This window comes from Carassius carassius, chromosome 9 (assembly GCF_963082965.1).
Source record: "Carassius carassius chromosome 9, fCarCar2.1, whole genome shotgun sequence".
Taxonomy (NCBI): Eukaryota; Metazoa; Chordata; class Actinopteri; order Cypriniformes; family Cyprinidae; genus Carassius; species Carassius carassius.
Genome location: NC_081763.1, coordinates 26,195,364 through 26,216,717, shown reverse-complemented (window position 1 = coordinate 26,216,717; position 21,354 = coordinate 26,195,364). Strand labels below are relative to the sequence as shown.

Here is a 21,354-nt window from a genome sequence, read left to right as displayed (position 1 = left end):
GAAGAAAGCGCAGCGGGGGAGACGGGACAGGCCAGGCGATGCGCTGAGCTAGATAAAGGGGTCAGTGGTCACTCTGTTTCTCAACCAGTTGTATTTCGTGTCAGTTAATTTAGGAGGGACACAGAGTTACTTAGCAACCTTCTTCTGAAACCATTTTCCAGGAATAACAGAACAATAATGGATTAAACAAACGAACAACAATAATAAAAAAAGATCAAAAGCAGAACTCCTGATCTCAGTGTCTGTGTGTCACGAATAAAAAATCTCATACTTCCAAACATGAACAAAGACAAACACATAACAATGGGGAAAAAAATAATAAACCTTTCAGTTTAGTTTAGGATATTTATTACTGGGATTTCAGCTGAAGACGCTTGAGGAATTTTTCATGGAATTGTTTAATTATTTGTACTTTACATGCCAGAAAACAAATAAAAGATATGAATCTCAGTGTTTTGTATGTGCCCGTTTTTTTCTTGGAGCAGGAGGAGGAAGATTGGGGGGGTTTTGTAGACATACGTCACATGCATTCATTCAGGACAAAATGAAATTTCTTCATCCAATGTGATCATGTTTAGTTAATAAACCGCTTGATATTCCTACAGTAAAGATGTGTATTGATGCACTACTAACAGCCGTTTTGTGTAAACAGTGTCAGACATGTGTTCACTGAACACTCCAAAATGAAAAAGTGCACTTTAAATAACCAAATGACGCACTTAATTAAGTGTTGTAGTCATCCTTACACAGCTGAGGGGAAGAGACTGTTAGAATTCATACACTACACAGTACAGTAATTAGTAGGCGAAGTGCATACTGAATAGAGCAGGGTAGATTAATTACAAACTAAAATTTGTAGTTAGTAACATTACACATTTCAGGTAATATAACCAGACTACTTTTAAATTACGTTTTACCTAACTCGTTCATCACATTGATTTAAATGATAATTTTGTACCATACTGCTATAAAAATACAAAGAAAATTTAATTTGTTCCATTCATTGTTATTATCATGAAGTGCATTAAAAAAAATTATGTCAAGGTTTTCCAAACTGGGGTTAGTAATTAATTAAACCTTAACAAAATAAAAAAATAATAACAATAATATATATATAAAATCTAAATAAATCATGGTAAAATAAAACACTTACTAAAAAAGATAAAACATTTTGGTTTTTTTTAAGCTATGTGTTATTGATTTAAAATGTGGGTTGTTACTGCAAATAAATATCCATCCATCCATCCATCTTCTTCCGCTTATCCGGGGCCGGGTCGCGGGGGCAGCAGTCTAAGCAGAGAACCCCAGACTTCCCTCTCCCTAGACACTTCCTCCAGCTCTTCTGGGGGGACACCGAGGCGTTCCCAGGCCAGCCGGGAGACATAGTCTCTCCAGCGTGTCCTAGGTCTTCCCCGGGGTCTCCTCCCAGTGGGATGCGCCCGGAACACCTTCCCTGGAAGGCGTCCAGGAGGCATCCGGAACAGATGCCCGAGCCACCTCAGCTGACCCCTCTCGATGTGGAGGAGCAGCGGCTCTACTCTGAGCTCCTCCCGGGTGACTGAGCTTCTCACCCTATCTCTAAGGGATCGCCCAGCCACCCTGCGGAGAAAGCTCATTTCGGCCGCCTGTATCCGGGATCTTGTCCTTTCGGTCATGACCCAAAGCTCATGACCATAGGTGAGAGTAGGAACGTAGATTGACCGGTACATCGAGAGCTTCGCCTTGCGGCTCAGCTCTTTCTTCACCACGACAGACCGGTACATCGACCGCATTACTGCAGAAGCTGCACCGATCCGTCTGTCAATCTCCCGTTCCATCCTTCCCTCACTCGTGAACAAGACCCCAAGATACTTAAACTCCTCCACTTGAGGCAGGAACTCTCCACCAACCTGAAGTGGGCAAGCCACCCTTTTCCGACTGAGGACCATGGCCTCGGATTTGGAGGTGCTGATTCTCATCCCAGCCGCTTCACACTCGGCTGCAAGTGTTTGCAAAATAAATATATTAAGTGAAATTATTTAAACTGGAAGTCTTTCTGAACGTATATAAGCAGTAGCTTATTTTAGAAAGAAAAATTAAGATTTATGAAGAATAAAAAAATTACGAATGATTTATTGCTATTGTGTGAATAATACGTAACAACTGTATAACTCTAGTCTGATTACAATTATTTGTAATATAATCTAATTACAAGTACTTTCAGTTTGGAACCTGATTAAATAACCCAGTTTATGTGTAGTTAACACCCAGCACTGATACTGAATAGTTCAAGTGCCTCATTTGGGACACAATTTTTTTTTTTTTGCAAAAAGCCACAAAACTGGTCTCACTAACACTTCTACCAGCACAGCCTAGTTTCCCCAGGGGGACTCTTATCCAGTTACTGAGCAGGCTCAACCCTGCTTCGCTTCAGTGGGCAGCCAGTCTTAGGCTGGACTTGTTATGTAGCCAAAGGGAATGGGCTATCAGACATATACTAGACAGCAGAGTACACGGTGCATAGCATATATTGTAAAATTTGAGATGCGACAATTTTGTATTTTATTTTATTTTATTTTTTAAGTGGAATTTATTTCAACATCATCCATGGAATGTGAAAAGATCAGGCTTTACCCAAGTAAAAACAATAGCAACAACATTACAGTTTACCAAACATAATGCTTTATCAACGTCCAGCCTCATTTAGCTGATCCTAAACTAATGGAAGAGGTTCTTAAACAGCCTTAAACAACAGGAAATGAAGTTAATGTTCCCACAGAGCAACAACCTACAGACCAGGAGACAGAGGGGGGAGAAAAAAAAATTATTATTGATTTGTGACCACAGACAAACATTTAATGTAATTTGAAGAACATAATACACAATTAACTTCACTTTGGGGTCATACATTTATGATAATGCAGTGTGCATCAGTAAGAATGAAAAAGATGATTTTAGGAAATTTGCAAGCTAGGCTAATCGTAATCTGAAAAAAAAAAAAAAAAAAAAAAGTGACAGACTTTTAAGAACAGCTCCGGACAACACCAGATCTTTGGTATATAACACCTGAGACATGCACACGTGTTCAAGACAGCTAAGGTTTGATATTAAACAGAACTCGAATGTTGTTGATCACTGGTGCATTCATTAGTAGAGCAAAGCAATATTACATCAAAACCCACTAATGTTTCCATAAAGCTGTTACTAAACAAAGGCTAACTGAATCTATTAACAAAACAGGCAGTAAACCGTCACCACTATTGTAACAAGTGTCACAAGTGTAAAGAATTGTCAAAACATTTTAGACCCTACGATAACTAATTAATTACTCGTTTTTTTATTTTTATTAACAGTGCTTTAAACATCTAAAATAAAGTTAGCATTCACTTTGTGGCGCACCGTGCATCAACAAGCAGAGCGTGGCGTCTAGAGCTCCTCGTGGTCGTGTGGTGAGAGCTCAATGTTGGATGGCTCTTGGCACACTGCAGGAGTGGTGAACTCCATTAGGTATTCACAGCGACTCGGCTCCGATGTCGAGGTCACCACAGTCTCCTTCCCACAAGTCAGTTTCACCTACCACACAAAGATACACTCAGCAGAAAACTCCCAGCGTGAACGGCACAGTGGAAGTAATGAAAGAGCTGGTACTTACAGTAGTTGATCTGTTTGGACCTTGCCAGCACCCGGTGCCATGCTCGTATTTCATCAGCAAGTACTTATTATTTTCAGGCCCTGACCAACTTCCCCATGTCCTGGAAACATGAGCATCTCTCATTAAAGACTGTCATTAAAGACTTACAAAATATGATGACAAAGTGATGTGACAGAACAAAAAAAGCTTAGGTCTAAGGTTGTTTGCGAAAAAACTATTTTTGTCTTTTTCTTCTATTTTCTGATATAAATGTACTTGTCAGAAACTGTAAAATAGAGATCGCAAACAAATTAAAAATAAACCACTAATAGAAAGTTAAATCAATAGATGCTAGAAGGGAATTTAGATATTGAGGCGATACAGGATTATAATCAACGGAATGACAAAAAGATATTCATTTTGAGATATTCTAAAGATCATATTAAAGAAGTATTATTAAATGGTCAGTGTTTTAAAAGATTTACTTTAAATGAATGGTAAATAGCAGTGAAAAGAAAAGTATGAACACTTAAATATCCAACAATCAATCAATATAAGTACAACCCGAATTCCGGAAAAGTTGGGACGTTTTTTAAATTTTAATAAAATGAAAACTAAAGGAATTTCAAATCACATGAGCCAATATTTTATTCACAATAGAACATAGATAACGTAGCAAATGTTTAAACTGAGAAATTTTACACTTTTATCCACTTAATTAGCTCATTTAAAATGTAATGCCTGCTACAGGTCTCAAAAAAGTTGGCACGGGGGCAACAAATGGCTAAAAAAGCAAGCAGTTTTGAAAAGATTCAGCTGGGAGAACATCTAGTGATTAATTAAGTTAATTGATATCAGGTCTGTAACATGATTAGCTATAAAAGCTTTGTCTTAGAGAAGCAGAGTCTCTCAGAAGTAAAGATGGGCAGAGGCTCTCCAATCTGTGAAAGACTGCGTAAAAAAATTGTGGAAAACTTTAAAAACAATGTTCCTCAATGTCAAATTGCAAAGGCTTTGCAAATCTCATCATTTACAGTGCATAACATCATCAAAAGATTCAGAGAAACTGGAGAAATCTCTGTGCGTAAGGGACAAGGCCGGAGACCTTTATTGGATGCCCGTGGTCTTCGGGCTCTCAGACGACACTGCATCACTCATCGGCATGATTGTGTCAATGACATTACTAAATGGGCCCAGGAATACTTTCAGAAACCACTGTCGGTAAACACAATCCGCCGTGCCATCAGCAGATGCCAACTAAAGCTCTATCATGCAAAAAGGAAGCCATATGTGAACATGGTCCAGAAGCGCCGTCGTGTCCTGTGGGCCAAGGCTCATTTAAAATGGACTATTTCAAAGTGGAATAGTGTTTTATGGTCAGACGAGTCCAAATTTGACATTCTTGTTGGAAATCACGGACGCCGTGTCCTCCGGGCTAAAGAGGAGGGATACCTTCCAGCATGTTATCAGCGTTCAGTTCAAAACCCAGCATCTCTGATGGTATGGGGGTGCATAAGTGCATACGGTATGGGCAGCTTGCATGTTTTGGAAGGCTCTGTGAATGCTGAAAGGTATATAAAGGTTTTAGAGCAACATATGCTTCCCTCCAAACAACGTCTATTTCAGGGAAGGCCTTGTTTATTTCAGCAGGACAATGCAAAACCACATACTGCAGCTATAACAACAGCATGGCTTCGTCGTAGAAGAGTCCGGGTGCTAACCTGGCCTACCTGCAGTCCAGATCTTTCACCTATAGAGAACATTTGGCGCATCATTAAACGAAAAATACGTCAAAGACGACCACGAACTCTTCAGCAGCTGGAAATCTATATAAGGCAAGGATGGGACCAAATTCCAACAGCAAAACTCCAGCAACTCATAGCCTCAATGCCCAGACGTCTTCAAACTGTTTTGAAAAGAAAAGGAGATGCTACACCATGGTAAACATGCCCCGTCCCAACTATTTTGAGACCTGTAGCAGAAATCAAAATTGAAATGAGCTCATTTTGTGCATAAAATTGTAAACTTTCTCAGTTTAAACATTTGCTATGTTATCTATGTTCTATTGTGAATAAAATATTGGCTCATGTGATTTGAAAGTCTTTTAGTTTTCATTTTATTAAAATTAAAAAAACGTCCCAACTTTTCCGGAATTCGGGTTGTAAATAAAGAATATTGTTATCAGCCAATAACCAATAAAGTATTTATACTACAATTCAAAGGTTTATTAATGTTTTTGAAAGAGCTCTCTTAATCTCACAAAGGCTGCATATATTTGATCAAAATGAAAACATTAATGTTGTGAAATATTATAAAAATTGAAAATAACTATTTTAATATATTTTAAAATGTAATTTATTTGTGATAGCTAAGCGTAATTTTTAGTACCCATTACTCTGTTGATTTGTAGATATATTGCTCTTTGCTGCTCAAGAATAATTTCGTATTATGAATGTTCAAAACAATCCTTTTTTTTTTTTAAGGATTCTTTGATGAATAGAAAATTTAAAAAAGCAGTGAAATCTTTATAAAATCAATTTAATGCATCCTTACAGAAAATAAAAACACATTTCTTTTATACTTCAGTTGAAAAGTGTCAAAAAACCTCTTAAACCAAACCACCCTGGTCTGCTTCAAGATGTGTTTTTCTGGTGTGTCCACAATGCCTCTTACCCAAGGTTGGTTTCTGAGCCCCCATACTTTGGTTTCTGTGAAACCCGGTTGAAAGGACAGAGCCTGTAGATGTACCTAAAGGCAAACAGAACATAGAAATAAATCACAGCACAAAAATGTCTTTCCCAAACAACAAACGCTAGTTTCACTTACTCGCTAGTGGAGAGTTCGTAGCACTGGTTGTACAGGTAAGTGAACTCTGCATCAGGGCCGAAATCAAAAGACAGCTCTTTTTCAATATTTCTGCAACACAATCAAAGGAAACTCAACACAGTGCTCAGCAGCAGGGTCCCCACACACCAGAATCAGAGAACACAGCAGATGCATTGAATTCAAGGATGCAACCATGAGCTGAACAAACACATCACACTCTGTTATAGGCAAACATGGACCAATGAGAATTTCAGGTGCATACGAGAAACTACTTCACTACACTGACTCTATTTCAAACTTGACTTCTTTTGGCCGTTTTCTCTGAACAAACCTGATTTGATCGTCCATCTCCCGAAGAGCTTTCTCGGCCTCCTCAAAGTCATCTCTGGCCTTCTGAGCAGCTGTGAACCAGAGAACGGTCGGTGAGCATAAGGAAACAAAGAACAACTAGATGAAACGGATGAAGTACAGTTGTATTTCTCTGTAAGGTATCGATAAACAGACTGGCAGTTGAAGAGTTAAACCAACCATCGATGAGGGCCTGGGTGTCTGCATCATAAGGTGGCATGGCTTCCTCGTCTTCATCGCTCTTCTCTGGAGTCTTAATAGTGGGCGGCGCCTGCACAACACAAAACCACACTCACATAAAGACGTCATTTTTACACCTGCACAGTACGGTGAACATGAGTTATAGCACATTCTGTTGTAAGATCTTTGCCATTGTGCCTTAGGACATGAGTTAAAGGTTAAGGACTTTAAATGTCAGGTGCTTAATAGAAGACTCAAAATGTCCCTGCAGATCTAAACATCACTGAAGTTAACACTTGCTCAGGTTTTTCTGTGTGATATAAACTCACCTTATCATCGTCTTCATGATAATCATCCTCATCCTCGTCCTCTTCCTCAGAGATGTCGTCTTCTGGGTACGGCTCAGAGTCATTGTCTACAACTGGTTCCTTCACTTCGTCTGGAGGCGTTTCCACTGGGGCAGGTTCCTCGGGCTGCGACTAAGAGAGAGAATGGAGGAACACATTCAGAACGCATGTTTCAAGGATAGCGGAATGAAAAAAAGATTTAAATACACAGAAGTGTGGGTGATTTTATCGTCAAGCAATAAATCTCAAATAACCGTAAAAATGTAATACAAGTTACCAAATTAAAAGACAATTAAAAGTAGAAATCTAATATAACTACTTACACTACTAGACTCTTACATTGGTTACAGTTATTTTTAATCGTCCCACTCATCACAATATCAATAACAAAATTTAATTAACAAGTTCTTGTCATACTCAATGTTCTCGTTTTCATTGTTAATTTTATGATACTTTAACTAATAGTTATTACTTTATTTGAATCTTGATTGCTTTAAAGAAAGAGTTTTCAAAAAATACAAAAAATACCAAAAGGTACCTCACTAGACACTAAACATGACATTTCTGCTTCTTCTCCACTGACCTCTGAGTGGTACTTGTCTTTAATCTTGGGCCAAACACTCTCAAATGTTGATGTGTCCACCTGCTCAGCTCCTCCCAACAGTCCCTGAATAAATCACAAAGCAGACATCTAAATTAGCGGCAATTCATTCACTCGCTGCATTTGGATGGGTAGCACATTTTGACTAAGATATGATTAAATGCAAAATTACCTGGGCCTCAATTTCAGTAAGTGTGCCATCAGCATCTGGGTCCAATTCAGCATGGGACAGAAGCTCAGAGAGCGACACACTGACACACAGAGACAACACGCAACTTCATATTCATTCTCTATACACACAACAAGTTCATCAAACAACTGTGGTAGGTTGGAATTATTCAACAATCACGGTGAGTCATAGCTTCTTCTGTTATCGTCACCTGCACTGCTTGGCGTGCATTGCTTTTTCTGTCAGCAGCGAGGGATTCACAAGTGAAAAACGCAGGGAAATAGTAAGACTGATAGAGAACAAAAATCAAAAACTAGAGAAATCAAAAGAAGAAATCAAAACTAGATTTCAGGTGTGCTGTTTTATAGCAATCTTTCTTTGAAAACCATGTTTGCAGCATTAGGAAAAAAAACAACAACAACAACGTATTTTTCCATCTTAAAACTATATCTAAATTAAGACCTATGCTCTCAATGCCATATGTAGAAATGTTAGGTCATGCATTCATGACTTCAAGGTTAGATTATGGTAATGCTTTATTGGGTTATTGTTCTGTGCATTTAATAAACCATCTCCAGCTGGTTCAAAATGCAACATCTAGAGTTTTTACTAGAACCAGGAAGTATGACCATATTAGCCCGGCTCTGTCAATACTGCACTGGCTCCCTATCGAACACCCAATACATTTTAAAATCTTGCTAATTACTTATAAAGCCCTGAACGGTTAAGCTCCTCAGTACGGAGCAAGCTCTTATTGCATTATAGTCCTTCATGTCTGCTGCGATCTCAAAACTCTGTCCATTTGATAATACCTAGAATGTCAAAATCAACTGCGGTCAGCAGATCCTTTTCCTATTTAGTGCCCAAACTCTGAAACAGTCTTCCTGGTGTTGGTCAGGAGGCAGACACCCTCTGTCAGTTAAATCTAGATTACACACAACACACAAATCACTTTTCAATAATTCAGATTGTTAGGCTGCATTAACTATGTCATCCGGAACCAGGAACACATCCCATAACACCCGATATACACGTTACATCATAAGAAAAATGGCATCTACGCTAATATTAGTCAGTTTCATTCTTATTCCGAGGTCACCGTAGCCACTCAGATCCAGTCTGTGTCCAGATCAGATGGTGGATCAGCACCTAGAGACGACCTCTACAGTCCTGAATCTCAGCTGAGATCATGTCAACTAGACGAACCCAAGAGACAGATCCCCTGTGAAGACCTCGTCAACTAGATGGCCATCGGGACAAGACCACAAGAACCAGTTTCATCTGGCCTGAGGAGAACTGGCTGCAAGACTGAATTTCTCCCAAGGTTTTTTCTCAATTTCTGTCCATGATGGAGTTTTGGTTTGGATAACTGTCGCCTTTAACTTGCTTTGTTTCTTTGGAGACACTTCATTTCTGCCAATATTGTCGACTTGATTGCACAGACACTATTTGAAGAGAACTGAACTGAGCTGAGCTGGATGATGACATCACTGAATCAAAGATGAACTCACTGAAGAATTGAGTGTTACTATTGTCCTCCTGCATTACCAACACACTATTACCCTGTTTAATACTGTAAAGCTGCTTTGACACAATCTGTGTTGTATAAAACGCTATATAAACAAAGGTGACTTGACTACCAGAGAGGGATAAAATAAAAACCATACTCATTGGCACTTACAAGCCATCTGCATTGTCATCCAGGTCCAAAAAGGCTTCTGCCATTTTGGCTTTGTCCTTCTCCAAACGAAGAGCTGCCTTTTGCTCTGGAATGAAGTAAAAAATATATATATATAATAAAACAGGTTAGATCTATATAAACGCCAAATCACTGATGAAATGAGCCGGCTTGCATATATATATATATATATATATGGCTTAAAGAGATATTAACTTGCTTTGACTCTGAATATAAACAGCTGCACTCACCTTCCCAGGCCTTGAGGTGGCGCTCTTTAGCTTCCTTCTCAGGCTGCTCTGCTGTCTCTTTCACTGTCCTCAGCACTTCAACTTTCTCATCGAGCTGTTTCTTATTTTCCTGCATATCAGTCACTTTACTCTACAGAAGAGACAGCATATTACACTTACAAAAACTCACACTGACAAAATATGGCTTTTTAAAACTGCAACGTATACACGCAATTATTCGGTGCCCGAACGGGATGATTTCTGTTGCACGTGAGAGTCACAATAAAAAAGGCAAAGCAAATATGATGGCAGCATTTCATCATGCTTGGACCGACATGCGCTAAGATTTCTGCAGCACTAGCAGCTGAACAGACAGAAACATACTGTATCATCAGGTATTAAATATGAAACCAAAGCGTCCTGACTTCCCTGATGAATGGGTTCATACAAAGCAGATCTTACCTGCTTTTCTTTGTGTCCGTTCTTGGCTTCCTCAATAAGCTGCCGTTTAAGGAGAAAGCCCTCTTTGGTGATCTCAGCCATCTTATGCAGAACTTCCCTCTCTTTACGTCCTAGTTCCCTGAGAACCAAACATATCTCATAAATTTCAATGTGTTTATAGCCATAATATAGCATCATAAGTAAAAACGCAAATTAAAACAATGAAACATAAAACAATTTTTGCACATGTATGCAGTGGAACACAATAATGCATCCAGTGTGAATGTATCTTTATGTGCTTCTCTCTAGAAAGCAATTACTTTGGATCAGAACTCACTTGCATGTATTTTCACATTTGGCTCCGCTGTTGTACTCATCAGTAGTATCGCAGCAATCTGTGGAGAGGAAAGATTTCAAATGCAAAACCATTCCATTGATAGAACACTGCTGAGGAGAAATGTCCAAATGCAGAGACATCTTACCACAGATGCCATCATTAATACGGGAGGATGGGATGAACATGGGCCTGTAACCAGCATTGGTGCAATGGAAGCTACCATTCGGACAAGCAGCTGTGCCTGAGGAGACATAAACAACTATTATGCACAACATCTCCATAATACCGCCAAACTGTACTGTATCACCACTTTCTACCTGTCATGGACTTAAGAAAGATAGCTCACACAAAATTTGCTGCACTTAATCTCTCATTGAACACAAAAAAGATATTTAGCAGAATGCCCAAGCTGTTTTGCTCAACACAATGAAAGTGAATAGAAAAAAACCGGTAAACTAATGCATCTTAAATTATCAACTAAATTTTTTTTTCTTTTAAATGGGTTCTCTACGTTACCTGGCTCATCTGAACCATCTTTGCAGTCACAGTAGTCATCATTCACTCGGTCAAAAGGAATAGTCTGGGATCCATCGAGACAGGTGAAAGGCTTGTTCTCCTCATAGAATTGTTTCTCTTTATTTATTTAGACGAAATAAGAGTTAAACCAGTTAGACTAGAATGTACAGCCAAAGAATATACAATTAATGATATGACTTGTATACTTGTCAGTGGCACTCCTCGGGGCCTGTGTATTTCTACAGGTGTCCCCAAGCTGACAGCAAAGCCCAAAGTCAACAGCAGGTGCAGGCAGGTCATGATGCCTCAGGTAATGCAGGCACAAACGCAAACTCCCACCAGAGGCGCGTGACCTTGGAGCAAATCAACGGACAATTCATTGTTCAACTGCACATGATATCTAATCCATTCATAACTATACATCTCATACCAAAGGTTTAAAAAGGGATAAACAAATCAATATATTTCTTCAGCCAAATGATGGTCGAAGATAAAGCCGTCTATAAAATGTCTTATTCGCTTCATCCTCGTTAATTCAATCTGAAATGGCTTCCACACACACGGCCAACCGAACATACTGAAATACTTACCGATTTAAAATGACAAACAATACACTATCAAGTTAGCAAGCATTACGTTTAAATAAACATCGGAGATAATTAAATGTGCGATTGTATAATTACTCAAAGACATCTAAAAAAGCTTTGTAAAACAGAAACTCATTACTTACTTCCGTGGAGCGTTCTCGCACTGTGTTACGTCACTAAGAGATGAGCGGTGTTGCGATATAATTGGTGGATTCAAGTAAAAAGAATGCGGCATTGTGGGTAATGCAGTCATTTAAAAAAACGGATGTGATTTTTTTTTCTTACCTCTTGCACAAAATCAATAATTGTATTAATAATAAACCATTTCCCAAATATTTAGGCAACAGCGTCCCACCAGCTAGATACTGACTCGGCTCTGCTAAACTTGTAATAAACTGAATAAAAAGTTGTTCAAAAATGTTTGTAAGGATTTAAATGTAAAAATTTTTTGGTAATTTACATCTGAGGACTTTTTTACCTAAAGTTTCTGGTAAGTGCTGTGAACAGACTTACCCTTTGCATGGTTGAATGAGATCCAAATTATAGCTACCCATAAGAAACTTTGTAGCAAACAGCGTTATAAATGGTTTATGCAGCGCTTTATGATGAATAATCAGTGATGGAAGGGTACTTTGGAAATGTAATAGGTTACAGATTACAAGTTCCTATTTAAAATATAAAAAGTAGTATACGTATTTTAATTACTTTATAAATGTAACTGACAGCTTTTTTATTACTGTCCAATTTTTTTTAATGAATGTCAAAATGAATCATTTTGAAATAGCCTATTTAAAGCAGGCAGGATTAACCTTACAGTAGGACTCAATACTGATAACTGTCGGACTTTCGAAATCCTTCATCACTTGAATAAGATTATAATAATTACATTTTAAAACAGAGCCACCTCAAAATCTGACTTTAGCACCTCTTTTTACTTTAAGATCATTAGGTTAAATACGGATTTAAACTCATAACAAGATATAATTTAATAGCTGTGATAAAGTTATCAAATAAACAGATGTGTCCTATTCTGTGTCCTAAACTCCTGAAACATTGGTGTCTCATATTTCAGAGAAGTCAATGTAATCTGTGAAATAAATAAATCAAATCTGTATGTGTGTGGAGAATATTCAGATGTAACCCTTAACATTTTCATAAGTAACTATAATTTAATTACACATATTTTATTAGGGTTTGGTTGCTTAGTTGCTTGCAATTATGCATAATTTACTTTTATAAAACGGATAGTTCCGGTCCTTGATTCTGATTGGTTGAGCCGCGTTCGAAGCTGTTGTAAATTACTTCTGTGTGTTGCCTGTTTTATAAAAGCAATAAGCCCCGTGAAGCCGTGGTTTACATTATTATATTCTCTCTAATCTTTTCAAACAGTTTAACAGTGAGAGGACGTCTTAAATAGGTTATTACGTTTACATTAATATTCAAATCTTAATTAGATTTTTAAATGAAAAAATATAACAGGTCCTAAGGTTCAGAGTGTATAATGATTAAGCTACTAAAAATATTAAATTTAACAAATATGTGTCTAAATAAAGTCCGTCTGTAGGGGTCAGTAAAGTTTCACGTTGAGCAAAATAATTCGCCTCAACCATTTTGCAAATAATGCTTAATTCTCTAAGCAGGTGATGCAGAATATTTTCAGTGTTTGCTTTCATGGGGTGTGTAATGATCATACACAGAAATCAGCCTGATTACATGTAGCAGAGACTGCACACATGGAGGAAAAAAGGTAAACAGATATTGCAATTATTAGAAAAATCGTCTTTTATTTGTTTTTTTCAACACACTTTACAGTACTGAACAGTGAAAGAAAAAAATATACTGGTATATATTTATATATTTGTTTTTTTATATATAGCTGTTTGCTTATTAAATGCATTTTATTCACAAAATGACAACTTAGTTCTCTCAGAGGAAAACCTTTCATAAAAATAATATAATATAAAATAACTTGGACACATTGTACACATTACAGAGATATCATGTACAAATATTACAATCATTTTCCCGTGTCTTCTTTTTCATTTATATTTTTACCATAACTTGTGAACAAGTAACATATTATTTAAAGCCCAGAGATTAATTTCATTGGAGAGTCTCATGAGGCGTGACTTCAAAGTACAAAGAAAAACTGTTCTCTGATTAAGCCACGTCAGCTTTCTGACTGTTTCTTGGTCTTTAACCTCACAGAAGTATTTAAACCTCTTTTGAAAGCCATTACGATCCAGATTTGCGACACAGAGCAGCTGATGTTGTTCAATACTTTAGCAGAAAATGGCATTGAGGACCAAAAAGAGGACATTTGGACCGAGCCACTTAAAGTGCTTACCCTGTGTCATGCTATACAACACTCTATACCATTCCCCTGATATCAGCCATCTCAGGACAACTTCCTACAGAAAAAATAAAGTGCTGGTAAAGACTAGTTTTAGAAATAACGGATTAGTCTGTTTTCCAATACAATTCAAATATTCACATTTAAAGGGGGTGAGAGGTTGACTAAAATCCCCCAAATGAATGGCAGGGAGATGACAGGAGAAAGAAAGGGCAAGGTGCTTTTGAAATTCCACAATTCAACTACAGTTCATTACAACTAAAAGTGATTCATTGTGACTGTGATTGATTCGGAGAGATCTCAGATTTACAATTCAACATTACAGTATATACAAAACAAGCAGTGATTTGTCTACTATTTATATTAGATAGTAGTTTTTACAGTTTTTTTATTTTCAAACCATCAAACCAGAATGATACAAAAATAAAAACTGTACACAAACTGTTCAAAGAAAACACTTGTTTTTTTTTCCTTTTGATATCCAAAAAGAATGGCAGCAAGGAAATAATTTGAATAATTTCTTAATAAGAAACAATTGCTACAGTGTCGTGTTAAAATGGCAAATATTATTTGCTAGTGTAGTGCTCACAACATTAACAACAACAAAAAAAGCCACACAACAAAGCAATTTTTAGGTAAGACAGGCAAATGTATATGGGAATGTAATCAGTTCGCACAAACCGATCGTGTAATCTCAGGCTTTCATCCGGTGGTCCACTAAACGAAAACATATATCATGACATCCTGTCACAGACAAATCCACTTATCAAATACCCACATGTGTTTACTGCTCTGACGGGCACAGGCTTGTGTAAAGCTAAGTTACTGACCAGCAGAAACTAGCTTGCCATTGTATTTCAAGAGGGATACTCACAAACGCTGTCCCAAAATATAGCAACAACTGGTTCATTCAACTGAACTAAAACCAAATAAATAAATAAATACAAATCTGAGAGATGAGAGAGGCAATATTGCAAATCTAACATCCACCTGAGAACTCGCTCTCATTCTTAATTTCTATCTCTCTCGTCGTTATCCCTTTAAAAATTGGTGAAAAGTCAAAAGATGCTGGACATGAAATACGCTTGAGGAACATTTCAGTTTAACGTTATGACCTGCTTTCTTAGTACTCCATTATAGTCATTTTGCCATGCAGAAAAAAATGGATGAAACTATTGTGTATTCACAGACATTTAGCAATGCATATAGACATGAAACAAATCATCTGGGATAAAATGCCAACATCTTATTATTCCACAATATGACAGGTAGAAACCCCGCAGTTAACAATAAAGCAATAGGCAAAAAAGCATCAAACTCAATATGGCTGCATTCGTCTTGTTTTCGTCTTGTTGTCTTTCCAACTATCTAACCATACAAGTCTTTCTCTTTGAGATATGCCTCACCTTCTCTCACAATCCTCTGTTCTAGCCACCAATCAGTGCTTCTCCAACTTATCAGTTAAGCACTCATTCCTTTGGCGAAACATAGTATAGTGTGTTGTTGTGTAGCGAATGTATTACCAGCATGAGTGGGTGAAGGTGAGAGAGTCTGTACGAATGTGTGCTGCGATTGAGGAGACAGTTGCTTTTTCAAATTTGGCAGGAGTGGATATGACAAAACAAAACGAAGGCAAAACATATGGTTTTAAACCATCACATGGCTTATCCTCAGAAAGTGACTATCATTAGTTATTCACATGGAAAGTGAGGGCAGTACGTAAGCAGTGACGGTGATAAATCTACTGTAGGCCCTAAATGCTCGGTCGGCTTGAAAGCAAATGAGGAAGACTTGACAGATGAGAGCAGGAATTATCACAAAGACAATGTGAATGCTCCATGCTGGCACAAACCATATTCGATGGAGACAGATTGCTTAAAAAGAGAAAGAGACAATCAAAAATGAAGACAAAAGCAGACACTCCTGTCCCACGATGCATTGCTTCACAACAGCTCCAGAGATGAAGCTGGTGGTTCAGAAAGGCACATGGCCATCTTGCACTGGTAGCACTCCAGGGTAAAGGGTTAGAGGGGGTGGAACCCACTGGTAAATCATTTCCGACATACTCATCCCTCCACAGTCTCTGGACAACACACATTATCTTATTTTCTCCTGGTACTGTAACTGTGTTCTCTCTATGAAAGAAATCGAAAAAGGTCTCACTCAGCATGTGAATTCTGAGGATTTAAGTCCCTGTTCGAATGCTTTAAAAACTGATTATTGACACTGGTGCTCCTTTTTATGATGGCTTTTTCCCAAAGAGATTCCTTTCAGATCCAAGCCCCCTGAACACATACACAGACACACACACACACACACACAGCCGTGTGTTTGCATGTATCGTTATTTATGTAATGTGTGTATGCGTATGTGTAGAAATTCCAGAGTGCTACACTGACGTAACGGCCCTTTACAAACCCCACCGTGATTCTGTTTCTCCATCAGACCTCACCCTCGCCGCTGCTGGATGGACTCCAGCTTGCGCTCGAAATCTACAGTTGCTGTGTTAAATACTTCTCTGATATCGATATTATTTTGCTCTGTTTTTGAAAAATAAAATCAAAACATCTTATTGGATTGGTACACAAGACTTATTCTGTTCACGGTCTAGCTATCAGAAAAGTCCTATGTGAAAGCAATAGGGACAGTTTTTGAGGGATGGACCCTACTTAGCCCCCTGGGCCAGACAGCTATTCCTTGAATCTCAAGTATTACGTGTCATCGGTGGGAGAGGTTGACTTCTCCTCCTCCTCCGTCTCCTCCATGGGGATCTCATCAGACTGTCTCTCGTCTTCCTCCTCGACTACTGACTGAACCTGCAGTCGCCTACGTCCCGAGCTCTCGACCACTACCTCTGTCACCTCCTCGCCGTCCTCCATTTTTTCTTCTATCTCGTCCTCCTCAGCTTCATCCGCCTCCTCGTCTTCTCTCTTTGCCTCTTGACCATGGCTGTCTATGTGGTTATGACTGGGTGTACCGTCCTGTCCTGTTTCTCCCTCCAGGGTGAGCTCAAACTGGAATTTGTTCCTGCAGGATTCAAGCTCATTATGTGGGCCGTCCGGCGGTGGTGATGGGCTCAGGGGAATGGTGCTTTGGTACCAGTCCCGGTTGTCCTCAAGGGTGTCCAAAATTTCCTGAGCATCAGGGTGGACCAGGTCCCCCCAGGTCTCCCAGAGGGGATGTACAATATAATCAATAAATCCCACCTGAATAAGGAAACCCGACACAGATAGAGCATTAAGAAGCAGCTTATGTCAGAGAAGGTTGAGAATGTATGTCTGCGTGGGTGTTTATATGTGTACCTGACTCTTTTCCACAGACGCAGTGTGTTTGTCACACATGGGGCTGATTTCCATCCCACGCTCTCGCTCTTTATCGCCCTGCCGGAAGAACTCCTGCATAATACGCTCAGTCCACTGCCTGTACACTGCCAGGGGCTTGGTTGGGTTACTAAGGTCAGCACAGTGCACCATGTTCCTCAGGACCTACACACACACACACACACACACACATACACACTTGTGACTAAGGGGTCTGTCTTTTTTCCTAGTCTGCACTTAACAGAATCACGTCATAGTTTTGAACTGTTTTGTTGCATGATAAAGACACACACCTGTATTCGGTCATTATAATGGTCCAGCATCAGCACACCTGAACTCGTAACTTTCTTGGTCTCGACCATTGTCTTCAGATCTGCCAGCAAGCTCATATGCTTTGACATGTCTGTTGCCAGAACCTGAGACGACAAGGACATATTTTTTTTTGGTCATTTCCATTTACACAGGAAACAAAAATGTAGACCTTCAGGAATACGAAAAAAACTGAGGTTCAGTGCAGTGCAATCAGGGTCGAACCATGTCGATGACCAGCTTGCGCAGACTCTGCCGTTGCCGTTTGGTGAGGTTCTGAAAGATGTCACAGTTCTCCTCATGCAGAAGTTTGAAACCTACAGCCAGGTGGTGGTTCTCCAGTACAGATTCATCATTGTACATTAATGCCAGTTCTGAGTCTGTGACAAAGAGCAGGCCAAGCTATTAGTAGATTTCAGGGTCGCCTTTACAGATACAAGTGAGGACGCTGTTGCAGATTTTGCCCATTTTATTCACAATATTTAGAGATAGCCTCAGATGCATTATATTTTCATTCACAATAACAAGCATGTTTATTGTTTGTTACTATGGCAGCTGCATGGCAAAGACGTTGAACGTGCTTCTCATGTGTAAAAGGAACCTACTGTATAGACGTAAGAGGCGGCAAGACTGAAAGCTTGATGTACTGGTATAGTACATTGTTTAAGGCTATTTCATTAATTAGGATATTGATGTAGGAACTTTTGTTGTCAAGTAAAACTAAAACTTTCACCTTTAAACAATATACATTTAAATACCGGTATCTTCCCTCATAACCGGTTTTATTGCATACCATGGCAAGCCTAATTACCAATATAATTATCTAGGGGTGGGAATCTTTTGGTACATTAATTCAAAACTCAATTCAGATTTTGAATCATATTTTGATTTGATTTATGCATAGATTTTAGTTAATACTTTCCTATAGGACTATATAGTACATAGTTTAATAGGTCTTGAAGAAAAAAGCTCTTGAAGTCTTGAAATGTATTGTATTTTTTCTTCCTATTTTAGTCAACCCAGTATTATAAAACAAACTCCATTTAAGCTGACTGCTATCATTACACAAATAACTAGGAGTCATCTGTAATAATGTACTTGGTTCATAAATAAAATTCCTTAACACAACAATAAAAACTTTTGCAAATATAAATCTCTTATAAATAATCATACAAATATAATAGAAACAAATACAAATTAAATAAACTTTTAAGTTTTTCAGGTACAGTCATTTATTTAACATCAATACTACAGAAATTGAATGATCAAATGTAAAAATAAAAAACTTTATAGTCGTCCCTGTATGAATTGCATATAAATTGATATAATATCTTTCTTAATATAATAATCTTTCATAATAAAGATACAAAAGTGATTAAGTCTAAAGCAGTGCATGATTTTCTGTTTTTATTTATTTATTTATTTATTTTAAATTAACATTAATGTAACAGACGGCAACAGTTTATTAGACTGCATACAATTTAAGAATAAATGCACGGATCTAATATACTGTTAGATCTGTTTTGCTCCAAACTGTTCACATTCACTTATGACATAATAGACTATGTTTATGGAATACTCCATACAATGTGCATTTTGACATACAGTACAGACCAAAAGTTTGGAAACATTACTATTTTTAATGTTTTTGAAAGAAGTTTCTTCTGCTCATCAAGCCTGCATTTATTTGATTAAAAATACAGAAAAAAACAGTAATATTGTGAAATATTATTACAACTTAAAATAATAGTTTTCTATTTGAATATACTTAAAAAAAATAATTTATTCCTGTGATGCAAAGCTGAATTTTCAGCATCATTACTCCAGCCTTCAGTGTCTATCACATGATCATTTAGAAATCATTCTAATATTCTGATTTATCATGAGTGTTGGAAACAGTTCTGCTGCCTAATATATTTGCATTTATTAAAAAAACTAATTCTAATAATATATATTCTAATAATATATTTTCTTTACTATCACTTTTTATCAATTTAACACATCATTGCTGAATAAAAGTATTGATTTTATTTTAAAAAAAGGAAAAAAAATTACTGACCAGTAGTGTATATTGTTATTACAAAATATTTATATTTTAAAAACATAGCTTCTTTTTTTTTTTTTTACTTTTTATTCATCAAAGTATCCTAAAAAAGTATCACAAAAAATATTAAGTAGCAGAACCGTTTTCAACTTTGATAATGAATCATCATATTAGAATGATTTCTAAAGGATCATGTGATAATGATCCTAAAAATTCAGCTTTGCATCACAGAAATAAATGATAATTTAAAGTATAATAAATTTAAAAACAATTATTTTAAATTGTAATAATATATCACAATATGACATTTTTTCTGTATTTTTGATCAAATAAATGCAGGCTTGATGAGCAGAAGAAACTTCTTTCAAAAACATTAAAAATAGTAATGTTTCCAAACTTTTGGTCTGTACTGTAGTTAAGTGTATACTTGACCATTTAAGTGCAATAATCTGTGAAAGAGAACTGAATTCAGGATCGGATGCCTCTGAGAGTGCTGCATTGAATCCTTTTGCAGCTTACTGTGATTAATCACACTAACATGTCAAACATTTTTGACAGTACAGCAAGGTTAAAGAAATTTCAGAAAAGCGATATTGACATTTTTTGAATCGATGTGAATCGCCAGAAGATAGAATCACGATTCATATGTGAATTGATTTTTTTCTCCACCCCTATAATTATCTAGCTGACTAACAGATGAAGTTCTGATGAAATTTGTCATAGTCTTGGAAGCACCAGTAAACAAATCATCAGTAATTTTTGTATTAAAAAATTTAATTGCAATGCAAATGTATTTAGTATTATTATAATTTTACTTAATATTATTTCTAGAATATATAAAAATGCATTGAAAGAAGCAGAATACATTCTTATTATTGAGCCCTTTGATTTTGCACTTCTGTAAACCAGTTCTCAGATGCCATCATAATTTTTTTTATAATGTGGACTTACTTGTGTTGATGAGGAACTGGTTGGAAACTCCAGGGTGGTCTACATCATGAATGGCAGCGGCGAACAATGCGGCCAGGATTTCAAGATCAGTGAAAACGGCCTGGTGGGAAGACACCGTTGAATGATGGTCATTATGTGAAGTGTCAGTGCTGACTTTGAAGTCTGATTTCAGATTATGAAACTTTTTGCTTTTGAATGGGCACTGACTGTCCCATGTTGGCATATACTCACGTCCAGTGCCGGTGTGGAGAGCAGCACATGTGTTGACTGTGTGACATCAGCGGCATGCAGGCTGTTGTGATAGGCCACGTTGGCATGATAGTGGTCTTCCAGTGTCATCACATAGGTGACAAATGTGTCCACTGGGATCCGAAATTGTTTTAATAGATCCCTTTCCTTTAACGCATTGCAGTTTGTAGACAGAACATAAATAGTGTAAGTAAAATGAACCATCGTGAGTCAATATAAATAATGAAGAAGTTTGCTGTTGTAACTAGTATCGCTGGG

The 21,354-nt window shown here is 37.5% G+C and overlaps 2 protein-coding genes across 3 annotated transcripts in view; both read right to left on the bottom strand.

The window, feature by feature from the left end:
- Positions 1-2,536: 2,536 nt before the first annotated feature.
- Positions 2,537-12,113, bottom strand: LOC132149429 (glucosidase 2 subunit beta-like). Of its 2 annotated transcripts, none has more exons than XM_059558665.1 (18): positions 12,014-12,113; positions 11,490-11,636; positions 11,284-11,400; positions 10,913-11,008; positions 10,768-10,825; positions 10,452-10,569; positions 10,011-10,140; positions 9,763-9,847; positions 8,085-8,163; positions 7,895-7,978; positions 7,294-7,443; positions 6,965-7,055; positions 6,768-6,837; positions 6,437-6,526; positions 6,284-6,358; positions 3,632-3,731; positions 3,379-3,552; positions 2,537-2,767 (listed from the first exon to the last, which is right to left on the bottom strand). In XM_059558665.1, exons 2-17 carry the CDS (start codon positions 11,581-11,583, stop codon positions 3,406-3,408), a joined length of 1,584 nt encoding a protein of 527 aa, XP_059414648.1. In that variant the 5' UTR covers positions 11,584-11,636; positions 12,014-12,113; the 3' UTR covers positions 2,537-2,767; positions 3,379-3,405. The 2 variants fall into 2 exon arrangements, with proteins under 2 accessions (XP_059414648.1, XP_059414649.1); XM_059558666.1 differs by lacking the exon at positions 12,014-12,113 and adding an exon at positions 11,874-11,983.
- A 1,521-nt stretch (positions 12,114-13,634) lies between these two features.
- Positions 13,635-21,354, bottom strand: part of LOC132149426 (cAMP-specific 3',5'-cyclic phosphodiesterase 4C-like) — a 48,669-nt gene continuing 40,949 nt past the window's right edge. Inside the window, exons 10-15 of the mRNA XM_059558657.1 lie at positions 21,079-21,243; positions 20,848-20,947; positions 18,078-18,232; positions 17,837-17,959; positions 17,526-17,708; positions 13,635-17,429 (exon numbers count right to left, since the gene is read on the bottom strand). Of these exons, the coding sequence (XP_059414640.1) occupies positions 16,935-17,429; positions 17,526-17,708; positions 17,837-17,959; positions 18,078-18,232; positions 20,848-20,947; positions 21,079-21,243 (1,221 nt within the window). The 3' untranslated portion in view covers positions 13,635-16,934. The remainder of the gene's footprint in view (positions 17,430-17,525; positions 17,709-17,836; positions 17,960-18,077; positions 18,233-20,847; positions 20,948-21,078; positions 21,244-21,354) is intronic.

Excerpts from the sequence above, each read along its gene's own strand:
- LOC132149429 (XM_059558665.1), bottom strand. The coding sequence starts at position 11,583 with ATGACCTGCCTGCACCTGCTGTTGACTTTGGGCTTTGCTGTCAGCTTG. Across the intron at positions 10,141-10,451 it reads ACGGACACAAAGAAAAGCAG|AGTAAAGTGACTGATATGCA; the intron begins GTAAGATCTGCT and ends TCTCTTCTGTAG. Across the intron at positions 3,732-6,283 it reads GGCTCAGAAACCAACCTTGG|GACATGGGGAAGTTGGTCAG; the intron begins GTAAGAGGCATT and ends TCATGTTTCCAG.